The sequence below is a fragment of the Triticum urartu genome, chromosome 7A (genome assembly GCF_056163025.1).
Source record: "Triticum urartu cultivar PI428250 chromosome 7A, HENAU_Tu73, whole genome shotgun sequence".
In the NCBI taxonomy this organism is placed as follows: Eukaryota; Viridiplantae; Streptophyta; class Magnoliopsida; order Poales; family Poaceae; genus Triticum; species Triticum urartu.
In genome coordinates this window covers 57,588,085-57,600,500 of record NC_141879.1, presented here as the reverse complement: position 1 = coordinate 57,600,500, position 12,416 = coordinate 57,588,085, and the positions used below count along the sequence as shown (strand labels likewise).

The following is a 12,416-nucleotide window of genomic DNA, read 5'->3' as shown; positions in this document are numbered from 1 at the left end:
AAAAAAATGTGTCGTGAAACGCTATTTAGAAGCAGTAAAAATTATCTTTTATGTGGAGGTAAAATAAAAAGACATATTTTGTAAAACTTTATTCCCTGCACTATTTTGCAAAAATGCACATGTGAAATTTGTTTTTGTACTGCTTTTTAACATATTTAAAATGTATTTTTAAAATGCAGGTTGTAATATACTCTACCTATTGCCATGTTTTACCGTAGCGTTTACCATGGCTTTCCACCCAGAAATGCATGGGAGGCAGTGATGCCATGTATCGTATGATCGCAATGCACCTGTTTGGTTCACGCACTGGTTTGGTTTGTTTACTTCTTTATCGTTCTACTTTTTCACCTCCTGTCAGACTTATTGGTACGGATCCCATTTGTTTCTCCAACCACACAGGCCATGTACCTCTGCGGCCGTCTGCTTTGATAAAACAATTTGTACTGCTTCAGGCGATGCGAGTATGACATGATGACTCTGTTTGCTCCAGTGAACTGACATGCCGTGGGCTCCCTTACTCAGGGCCAATCAATAGATGTTTCTGGAAAGACCCTGATAACATTGAATGGTACTGTAGCAGCGAATCCCTGCACTATGAGCCGTCCGATGGAGCTCAATGAATGGCCAGAAATGCATTTCAATGCATGAATTCAAAGATTCAAAACTCATACACTATATAGTAGTGTGTGTGTGTGTGTGTGTGTGTGTATATATATATCAGCGAGGAATCAGTATGCAAGGGAGCCGCAGCGCGACCATCTTCGACGACCTACCGGAGTGGGTGGTCGTCCACGAGATCCTCGTCCGGCTGCCTGTCAAAGACGTACTCCGCTGCCACGCGGTCCACAGGTCGTGGCGCAGCGGCACTTCCACCGACGCCTTCATCCTCGACCACCACCGCCACCAGCCCTCGCTCCCCATCATCAATCACGGGAAGGGCATCTCCCGCGTCGTCAGAACCTCCGGTGATGATCTGAAGATACGGCCCGTCTTTCGGCACAAATACGACGTCATTGTACACCGCGCCACCTGTGATGGCCTCCTCATTCTGTCGCAACAAGAACAATCCGATTTCTACGTCTGCAACCCGGCCACCCGCAAGTGTGCGTCCCTGCCACATCCTGCACGACGACCACACTTCCTGGTCAGTGTAGCCGGGTTCTACCGGCATCACACATCTGGAGAACACCGAGTGCTTTGGGTGTCATACCCCTGGTCATACACGCTGCTCGATGGGAGCGACGTAGCAATTGAGTCGCTTGAGTACTTCGTCCTCATGGTCGGATCGGATCAGCCAAGAAGCATCCAGTGGCCGACAGTTCCAGAACAAAGGTTTATTCCTGATAATTGGTTCTACCATTGCCGAGCAGTGCACCATCGTGGTAGCCTGCATTGGGCAATGGGTCTCAACATATTTGACACAATAGCCGAGACATTCCGGCAGATGAGCCGCCCAACACAATTGGGCGATATGGTGTCATTGATGGATATGGGTGGTGCCCTAGCATTGTGCCGCACGTCCTCTGAATGTGTCACTACTTTAGATGTTTGGGTGTTGCAGGACTACGATGCTGAAACTTGGGGCTTTTTGTACCAGATTAACTTGTCAGTGATGGAGGCATCACTACCACTTGATTTGCAAATCAAATATGTTCGTAGCATGGCTGTGATGAACGAGCGTGAGTTGTTGGTTCAGAATCGTCGTAGCCGTATATTACACTGTGATATTGATGGAGTGTTTTTAGGAAATGTGGAAAGCGAAGAGCATGAAAACCACTGGACACTTAGTTGGCATCGCCTCCAAGAGAGCATGATTTCACTTCCATTGTTTGAGACGCAAAAACAAGAAGCTGTGAACAAGGAGCCTCTGTTCTCTATTGTGCTATGAGATGCCATGCTCCATCTTAATGTTTTGGACTAGTCGTGCACTCGTGCCCTTGAAGCATCTATCATGTATGAAGCGAACAATTTGGATGGCGGAATCGGCACTTCTTCTATCATCATTCGGTGCTTGTTATGATATCTTGAGCATCATGCTAGTATTATAAACAATGGAGTATCCTATGCTATAGAACTGTTCTGAAATTCCCCCCTATTTACTTTCAGCGTTCATTGTTCAAAAGCATGAAAGGCATGGTTGCAGTTCGGAATGCTGATTCCTTCATCAGAAGTTAATTATGGCGTTTTAGTTGTACAAATGTTTGGTTTTGATATTCCTTTCTGTTGCTTAATAATTCAATCTTTCATGTTCAGTGCACACCTTGGTCCTATTGCATTGTGTGGAGATGTTTTTTTCTCAGCCATATTTGGGAAGCTGCCTGTGATCTGGGTTCTCAACATGGTTTTGTGTCTGATTGTTACCGCAGCAGCAGTAATTGGGTCACTGCATCTGTTTTGGGTCGGATTGTTACTTCAACGTGATTATTGTTAAAAGATAGCAAGTACTTTATTTCATTGACCGATGTCTTATATTACTTTGTTCTTAGATGTTATTACTGCTAATAGGACGGAACACTTTGTACACTGATAATAGTACTGCACTTTTAGAAGCACAAATTGCATGGTCGCAATTTAAAATGATTCCTTGGTGTTGAGTAAGCACCATTGAAATGGTTGATTATTTAGTTTAGATATGCCCTTCCATAGGTTTATAGTTCATTGGTGTGGAGTACGCACCGTGGTCGTAACTCCTAACTGTTCTCCTCCATTTCTATATATAAGACCTTTTAAAGATTCTAACACGGTCTACATATAGATTTATAGAGACATATTTTACAGTGTAAATTCATTCATTTTGCTCGGTATATAGTTTTATTGAAATCTCTAAAAAAATCTTATATTTAGGAACGGAGGGAGGGAGTATGAATGAAGTAGCAACTCTAGCACCTAGTTGCTCATGCTCTTTGTGTGGAGATTTTTTTTATTTTTTATTTTTTTTTGCGGCAGACTTGCGTGGTTGGGTGTGATTTGACACTCAACAAAGTTTGGTGGTTTCCGATTGTTACTATAGCGCGGCCTCTGTTGAAGTTTTTGGCAAAGTAATTCCTGGGCTGTTTGGAAGTGTTTGCTGGGGTCTTTCTTTCCCTGCTGCTTATGTGTCCAGGATTCGGTGCTGTTTTGATCAGAATGTTCGAAGGCTCGTGTTGGCCAATGGAGTATTATTTTTCTGCAAGGCTGCTGTTGCATGTCCCTTGCATTTGTGTTTTTGTTTGTGTTTTAGTTCTGCTAGTGCTCCGCGCTTGCTATCACTCCCTCTACTCCCTCTGTCTTATACTCCCTCCATTTCAAAATATAGTGCGCTCGTGCTTTCCGAGATCCAACTTTGATCATAAATTTAACCAACGAGATCAACTGCGGCGGGAGAAAAAATTATATAATTGAAAACTTCTTTCGAATATGAATTCGCTGATATAATGTTTGCTCCCGCCGCAATCGGTTTTGGCAGTTAAATTTACGGTCAAAGTTGAAGCACGGAAATAGAGGAAGCACTACATTATGGAATGGAGGGAGTATATAATATAAGATGTTATTACTTCCTCCGTCTGGGTGTATTAGGTACACCTAGTTTTAGGTCATCGATTTGACTAACTAATTACTCTCTTCGTTTCATAATTTTTGTCGTGGTTTGAACTAAAACCATTAATTCAAATTATGGAATGGAGGGAGTATATGTTATATGCCATCTACTGCGTCAATGACAGCGGGTCTCGGCATCGTGGCGCAACGAGATCTCGGCATTGGACGTGTGTTGATGGACGAGCGTAGTGTTATAGCGCTATCTGGCATCGACGACAGTTGGTCTGGCAAGGTCAATGCGTTGATCTCTCCTGAAGTTGAAACGACGAAAGATGGCGGCAACGAATTTAGACCGGTTGGTGCTCTCAGCACGTCGTAGGGCAGCTTGGTGAGGCCATAAGAGTAGATGATATGTGTTGGTGTGAGGTCAAGACACATCAGCAAACTAATAGATGTAGCGACATATAGATCGCTAGGAAGATGGCTTTGGATTATCCATGTATTTGTTTTGGGACACCGATAACGTTCACACGTGTGGCATATTAGAGATCCGCCCACATGCCCTATGTGGCATAATCAGAAGGCAGCCTACACGGGTCATGTGTGAGCAAACATTACAACTGCCCATACATGTGTGGACGCACCTACTTCGTGCCACAGCCCAACAAATACTATTCATCCACACCCCGCGCGTGTGGCACCAAGCAAATATGCCCACACATCGCTGACGCAGCTACGTTAGTTACCCGCGGGATGACGCTTTAGTTACCCCGGGGGATAGCAACTTTAGTTATCCGGGATGGCAAATGTACTTGTAAAAGTATGGCAACTCTCTCTATTTTAGTTAATTATAGTTGCCGTGTCTAATTTATGGTAGTTGCCGCGTGTAATCAAACCATAGTTGCCGTGTGTGATTAACTACTTGTCACATGTGGTCAAACAATAGTTGTCATGTGTGTTTACCTAATTACCACGTGTGGTCCAACCATAGTTTTCATGTATGGTTAATCATAGTTGTCATGTGTGTTTACCTAATTTCCACATACGCGTAACTGACATTGAAGGAAATATGACCTAGAGGCAATAATAAAGTTATTATTTATTTCCTTACTTCACGATAAATGTTTATTATTAATGCTAGAATTGTATTATTCGGAAACATAATACTTGTGTGAATACATAGACAAACTAAACGTCACTAGTATGTCTCTACTTGACTAGCTCGTTAATCGAAGATGGTTATGTTTCCTAACCATAGACATGTGTTGTCATTTGATTAACGGGATCACATCATTAGGAGAATGATGTGATTGACATGACCCATTCCATTAGCTTAGCACCCGATCGTTTAGTATGTTGCTATTGCTTTCTTCATGACATACACATGTTCCTGTGACTATGAGAATGTGCAACTACCGTTTGCCGGAGGAACACTTTGTGTGCTACCAAATGTCACAACGTAACTGGGTGATTATAAAGGTGCTCTACAGGTGTCTCCAAAGGTACATGTTGGGTTGGCGTATTTCGAGATTAGGATTTGTCACTCCGATTGTCGGAGAGGTATCTCTGGGCCCTCTCGGTAATGCACATCACTTAAGCCTTGCAAGCAATGCAACTAATGAGTTAGTTGCGAGATGATGTATTATGGAACGAGTAAAGATACTTGCCGGTAACGATATTGAACTAGGTATTGAGATACCGACAATCGAATCTCGGGCAAGTAACATACCGATGACAAAGGTAACAACGTATGTTGTTATGCGGTCTGACTGATAAAGATCTTCGTAGAATATGTAGGAGCCAATATGAGCATCCAGGTTCCGCTATTGGTTATTGACCAGAGACGTGTCTCGGTCATGTCTACATTGTTCTCGAACCCGTAGGGTCCGCACGCTTAACGTTACAATGACAGTTTCATTATAAGTTTATATATTTTGATGTACCGAAGGTTGTTCGGAGTCTCGGATATGATCACGGACATGATGAGAAGTCTCGAAATGGTCGAGACATAAAGATCGATATATTGGACGGCTATATTCGGACACTGGAACTGTTTCGGGTGATTTCGGGAAAACCGGAGTGCCGGAAGGGTTACCGGAACCCCCCGGGGAAGTATTGGACCTTAGTGGGCCTGAGGGGAGAGAGAGGGCAGCAGCCCAGGAGGTGGCGCACCCCCTTCCCATGAGGAGTCCGAATTGGACTAGGGGAGGGGGGCGCGGCCCCTCTTTCCCTCTCCCTCTCCCTCTCTTTCCTTCCCCCTTCTCTCTTCCTAGTTGGACTAGGAAAGGGAGTCCTACTCCTACTAGGAGGAGGACTCCCCCCTCCTTGGCGCGCCCCAAGGGCCGGCCGGCCTCCCCCCCCTTGCTCCTTTATATACGAGGGCAAGGGGGCACCTCTAGACACACAAGTTGATCTTTGTGATCGTTCTCTTAGCCGTGTGCGGTGCCCCCCTCCACCATAATCCTCGATAATATTTTAGCGGTGCTTAGGCGAAGCCCTGCGACGGTAGAACATCAAGATCGTCACCACGCCGTCGTGCTGACGGAACTCTTCCCCGACACTTTGCTGGATCGGAGTCCGGGGATCGTCATCGAGCTGAACGTGTGCTAGAACTCGGAGGTGTCGTAGTTTCGGTGCTTGATCGGTCGGGCCGTGAAGACGTACGACTATATCAACCGTGTTGTGCTAACGCTTCCGCTTCCGGTCTACGAGGGTACGTAGACAACACTCTCCCCTCTCGTTGCTATGCATCACCATGATCTTGCGTGTGCGTAGGAAATTTTTTGAAATTACTACGTTCCCCAACAGTGGTATCAGAGCCTAGGTTTTATGTGTAGATGTCATATGCACGAGTAGAACACAAGTGAGTTATGGGCGATATAAGTTATACTGCTTACCAGCATGTCATACTTTGGTTCGGCAGTATTGTTGGATGAAGCGGCCCGGACTGACATTACGCGTACGCTTACGCGAGACTGGTTCTACCGACGTGCTTTGCACACAGGTGGCTGGCGGGTGTCAGTTTCTCCAACTTCAGTTGAACCGAGTGTGGCTACGCCCGGTCCTTGCGAAGGTTAAAACAGCACCAACTTGACAAACTATCGTTGTGGTTTTGATGCGTAGGTAAGAGCGGTTCTTGCTAAGCCCGTAGCAGCCACATAAAACTTGCAACAACAAAGTAGAGGACGTCTAACTTGTTTTTGCAGGGCATGTTGTGATGTGATATGGTTAAGACGTGATGAGATATACGTTGTTGTATAAGATGGTCATGTTTTGTTGAAGTTATCGGCCACTGGCAGAAGCCTTATGGTTGTCTCTTTATTGCATAAGATGCAAGCGCCAAATAATTGCTTTACTTTATCGCTATGCGATAGCAATAGTTGCAAGAGCAATAGTTGGCGAGACGACCATGTGATGACACATTGATATAGATCAAGATGATGGAGATCATGGTGTCATGCCGGTGACGATGGAAATCATGACGATGTTTTGGAGATGGAGATCAAAGGCAAAAGATGATGATGGTCATATCATGTCACATATTTTGATTGCATGTGATGTTTATCTTTTATGCATCTTATCTTGCTTTAATTGACGGTAGTATTATAAGATGATCTCTCACTAAATTTCAAGATAAAAGTGTTCTCCCTGAGTATGCACCGTTGCCAAAGTTCGTCGTGCCCAGACACCACGTGATGATCGGGTGTGATAAGCTCTACATCCATCTACAACGGGTGCAAGCCAGTTTTGCACGCGCAGAATACTCAGGTTAAACTTGACGAGCCTAGCATATGCATATATGGCCTCGGAACACTGAGACTGAAAGGTCGAGCGTGAATCATATAGTAGATATGATTAACATAGTGATGTTCACCATTGAAAACTACTCCATTTCACGTGATGATCGGTTATGGTTTAGTTAATTTGGATCACGTGATCACTTAGATGATTAGAGGGATGTCTATCTAAGTGGGAGTTCTTAAGTAATATGAGTAATTGACTTTAATTTATCATGAACTAGTCCTGGTAGTATTAGCATATCTATGTTGTAGATCAATAGCTCGCGATGTTGCTCCCCGTTTAATTTTTATATGTTCCTAGAGAAAACTAAGTTAAAAAGTGTTAGTAGCAATGATGCGGATTGGATCCGTGATTTGAGGTTTATCCTCATTGCTGCACAGAAGAATTATGTCCTTGATGCACCGCTAGGTGACTGACCTATTGCAGGAGCAAATGCAGACGTTATGAACGTTTGGCTAGCTCAATATGATGACTACTTGATAGTTTAGTGCACCATGCTTAACAGCTTAGAATCGGGACTTCAAAGACGTTTTGAATGTCATGGATCATATAAGATGTTCCAGCAGTTGAAGTTAATATTTCAAGCAAATACCCAAGTTGAGAGATATGAAGTCTCCAACAAGTTCTATAGCTAAAAGATGGAGGAGAATAGCTTAAGCAGTGAGCATGTACTCAGATTGTCTGGGTACTACAATTGCTTGAATCAAGTGGGAGTTAATCTTCCAGATAAAATAGTGATTGACAGAATTCTCTAGTCACTATCACCAAGTTAGTAGAACTTCGTGATGAACTATAGTATGCAAGGGATGACATAAATGATTCCCGAGCTTTTCATGATGATGAAATCGATGAAGGTAGAAATCAAGAAAGAGCATCAAGTGTTGATGATTAATAAGACCACTAGTTTCAAGAAAAGGGCCAAGGGAAAGAAAGGGAACTTCAAGAAGAACGGCAAGGAAGTTGCTGCTCAAGTGAAGAAGCCCAAGTCTGGACCTAAGCCTGAGACTAAGTGCTTCTACTGCAAAGGGACTGGTCATTGGAAGCGGAAATGCCCTGAATGTCTAGTGGATAAGAAAGATGGCAAAGTAAACAAGGCTATATCTGATATACAGGTTATTGATGTGTACTTTACTAGTGTTTATAGCAACCCCTCGGTATTTGATACTGGTTCGGTTGGTAAGAGTAGTAACTCGAAACGGGAGTTGCAGAATGAACAGAGACTAGTTAAGGGTGAAGTGACGATGTGTGTTGGAAGTGGTTCCAAGATTGATATGATCATCATCGCACACTCCCTATACTTTCGGGATTAGTGTTGAACCTAAATAAGTGTTATTTGGTGTTTGCGTTAAGCATAAATATGATTGGATCATGTTTATTGCAATACGGTTATTCATGTAAGTTAGAGATTAATTGTTGCTCTGTTTACATGAATAAAATCTTCTATGGTCATACACCCAATGAAAATGGTTTGTTGGATCTCGATCGTGGTAATACACATTTTCGTAATATTGAAGCCAAAAGATGCAAAGTTAATAATGATAGTGCAACTTATTTGTGGCACTGCCGTTTAGGTCATATTGGTGTAAAGCGCATGAAGAAAATTCTTGCTGATGGGCTTTTGGAATCACTTGATTATGAATCAGTTGATGCTTGCGAACCATGCCTCATGGGCAAGATGACTAAGACTCCGTTCTCCGGAACAATGGAGCGAGCAACAGATTTGTTGGAAATCATACATACTGATGTATGTGGTCCGATGAATACTGAGGCTCGCGGCAAGTATCATTATTTTCTGATCTTCACAGATGATTTGAGCAGATATGAGTATATCTACTTGATGAAACACAAGTTGAAATATTTGAAAAGTTCAAAGAATTTCAGAGTGAAGTGAAGAATCATCGTAATAAAAATAAAAAATTTCTACGATATGATCGCAGAAGTAAAATATTTGAGTTATGAGTTTGGCCTTCAGTTAAAACAATGTGAAATAGTTTCACTACTCACGCCACCTGGAACACCACAGTGTAATGGTGTGTCCGAACGTCGTAACCGTGCTTTATTAGATATGATGCGATCTATGATGTCTCTTACCAATTTACCACTATCGTTTTGGGGTTATGCATTAGAGACAGCTACATTCATGTTAAATAGGGCACCATCTAAATCCGTTGAGATGACACCGTATGAAATATGGTTTGGCAAGAAACCTAAGCTGTCGTTTCTTAAAGTTTGAGGTTGCAATGCTTATGTGAAAATGTTTCAACCTGATAAACTCAAACCCAAATCGGAGAAGTGCGTCTTCATAGGATACCCAAAAGAAAATGTTGGGTACACCTTCTATCACAGATCCGAAGGCAATATATTCGTTGCTTTGAATGGATTCTTTCTAGAAAAGGAGTTTCTCTCAAAAGAAGTGAGTGAGAAGAAAGTAGAACTTGATGAGGTAACTGTACCTGCTCCCTTATTGGAAAGTAGTTCATCACAAAAATCTGTTCCTGTGACTACTACACCGATTAGTGAGGAAGCTAATGATGATGATCATGTAACTTCAGATCAAGTTACTACCGAACCTTGTAGGTAAACCAGAGTGAGATCGGCACCAGAGTGGTACGGTAATCCTGTTCTGGAGGTCATGTTACTTGACCATGACAAGCCTACGAACTATGAGAAAGCGATGATGTAACGCCCCGAGACCGATGTGCCAGGTGTCCTCCAGTTATTCGCTGTTGTGCCTTGTCATTGCTTACGTGTCATGCATTGCATATCATGTCATCATGTGCATTTCATTTGCATACATGTTCGTCTCATGCATCTGAGCATTTTTCCCGTTGTCCGTTTTGCATTCCGGCGCTCCGTTCTCCTCCGGTGGTCATTTCTACCTTCTTCTCGTGTGTGGGGATTAAACATTTCCGGATTGGACCGAGACTTGCCAAGCGGCCTTGGTTTACTACCGGTAGACCGCCTGTCAAGTTTCGTACCATTTGGACTTCGTTTGATACTCCAACGGTTAACCAAGGGACCGAAAAGGCCTCGTGTGTGTTGCAGCCCAACACCCCTCCATTTGGCCCAAAACCCACCTTAACCTCCTCCTTCATCTCGGACGTTCGATCACGATCGCGTGGCCGAAAACCGCACCTCATTTGGACTCTCCTAGCTTCCTCTACCTATAAATATGCCCTCCCCGTCCATTTTCGCGGACGAAACCCTAGATCCCACCTTCTCGCGCCGACGGACACGTCCGCTCCCGCTCCGGACATGTACGCACCCCGCCCGCGTCCAACCGGAGATCGCCACGTGGCCGCCGCCGTCCCGCCGCCGCCGTGGCCCGCGGAACCCAGATCGGGCCCGCGCGGGCCCATCCCGCTGCCGCCAACCGCGGGCACTGCCCGAGCCTCCCCGCCGTTCGCCGCCTACTGCCCGAGCTCGCCGGCTCCGCCGTGCCTCCTCTCGCGCCGGCCGGCAACCTCGGCTCGCCGCCGCATCGATGTCGCCGGCGCCGCTCGTCGTTCCGCCGCCCCGCTCCGCCTCTTCCCCGCGCCGTCGTCACGCCGGCAAGCCGCGCCCGCGCCGGCCTGCCCTTCACCGCTCCGCCGCCCGCCGACGCCGGCCTCCCCGCCGGACGTAAGTGCGCCGCCGCCCTTGGCCGTCTCCGGCCAGATCCGGGGCACCGGTGCCGCCCCGCACCTCCACCGCGCCAGATCCGCGTGTCCCCGGCCCCGATTCGGCGAGCCTCCACGCCCACGGCAACGTCTTCTTCTTCAGCTCCGGCCAAAGGCTCCGGCGAACCTCGGGAACCGCTCCGATCTGGATCTGAGGACTTAGCGGTTGACTTTTGCCTCAAAACCATACTTATTTGCTCCTGTTCATTGCATCGTAACTCCTCATCCGTAACTCCGTTTTGGGCATATAGCATATCAAAATGTTCGTCTCAGAGAGCATATAATTTCATCTCATTGCATCATTTTCATTTGAGATCATCTTGATGCCTGAAATGCTGTTAGAAGAGAGCTACTTGAGATAATTGTCAGATCTGCTGCTCCATTTAGATATTTGTCATTTTTGCCATGATTATTGTGTGCATGATATGCCTCTGAGCTCTACATATGTTTTGTTAGGGGTTTTGCCATCTTTCCAGAGGTGCAACCCATGTATTTTTTTTGATGTGTGTGGTGACTAGCACGAGCTTGCAAAGTGAGGCATTTGTTAATGCTGATTTCAGGGACTTAGCATTTCCACTAAGTCCTTGAGCTGTTTATCTCATATGGCCATATATTCATGTTGTTTCCTAGTGATCCGTGCCTCTTTTGAGGATGATCAGTAAGGATGTTTTGTTAATTTTGTAGTGCTCTATCCATCCATGTCTTTGTTTGCAATTATGGAGCACCCTAGCTTGAGTCAATCGAGCTCTATTTTTGCTATTTCGTGAATCTGGGCAGGTTGTCTACTTGTTAGCAATTTTGCCGAGGATGTTGTAGTTGATCCGTGCATGCTATGTTATTGTTTCTTGCCATGTCTAGCTTGTATTTTGTGTATTCTTGATGGGTGTATGCTTAGTTTGTCATGACTTGCTCTGTAGTGAGTGCATCGAGCTCGTAAACATGCCTACTTGATATCTGTTTTCAGCATGCTCCAGTTTTCACTAAGTCTGAGAACTGATTATGTTTTTGCCATGTTCACATGCTTGCAAATGTATTTTTTGATCCCTTTTGGCTCAAGGTCACTAAGGGACTTTTGTTAAGCTCTTTGAGTAGCTCCATGACATGCTTTACTTTGCCATGTTCAGGTCCTGTAGCATATAGTTTTGTTGCCCCGAAGAGTGCTATCTGATCTGAAATTCCAGACAAGTGTTAATTTCACTAAGTCTGAGATCTGTTTACCATATCCATTTTTGCCATGCTTGTTTGAACCTGTTAATGGATGAATTGGCCGTAGCTCAGTGCTAGACTTTTGTTAAGCATCATGAATGCATCCCTTCCATGTATTTTGTTGTCTTATTTGGGTGCTGTAGCATGTTCATCTTGTTGCATTTAGATGGCTACTTGCTGTAAATCGCAGAACGTGGTCATATTTGAATTGCTTGCCATTTCCAAACCGTAACT

At 44.7% G+C, this 12,416-nt stretch overlaps 1 protein-coding gene across 1 annotated transcript; it reads left to right on the top strand.

The window, feature by feature from the left end:
* Positions 1–718: 718 nt before the first annotated feature.
* LOC125518288 (F-box protein At5g49610-like) lies at positions 719–1,888 on the top strand. The gene has a single exon (XM_048683179.2). It carries the CDS (start codon positions 734–736, stop codon positions 1,886–1,888), a length of 1,155 nt encoding a protein of 384 aa, XP_048539136.2. The 5' UTR covers positions 719–733.
* Positions 1,889–12,416: the final 10,528 nt, after the last annotated feature.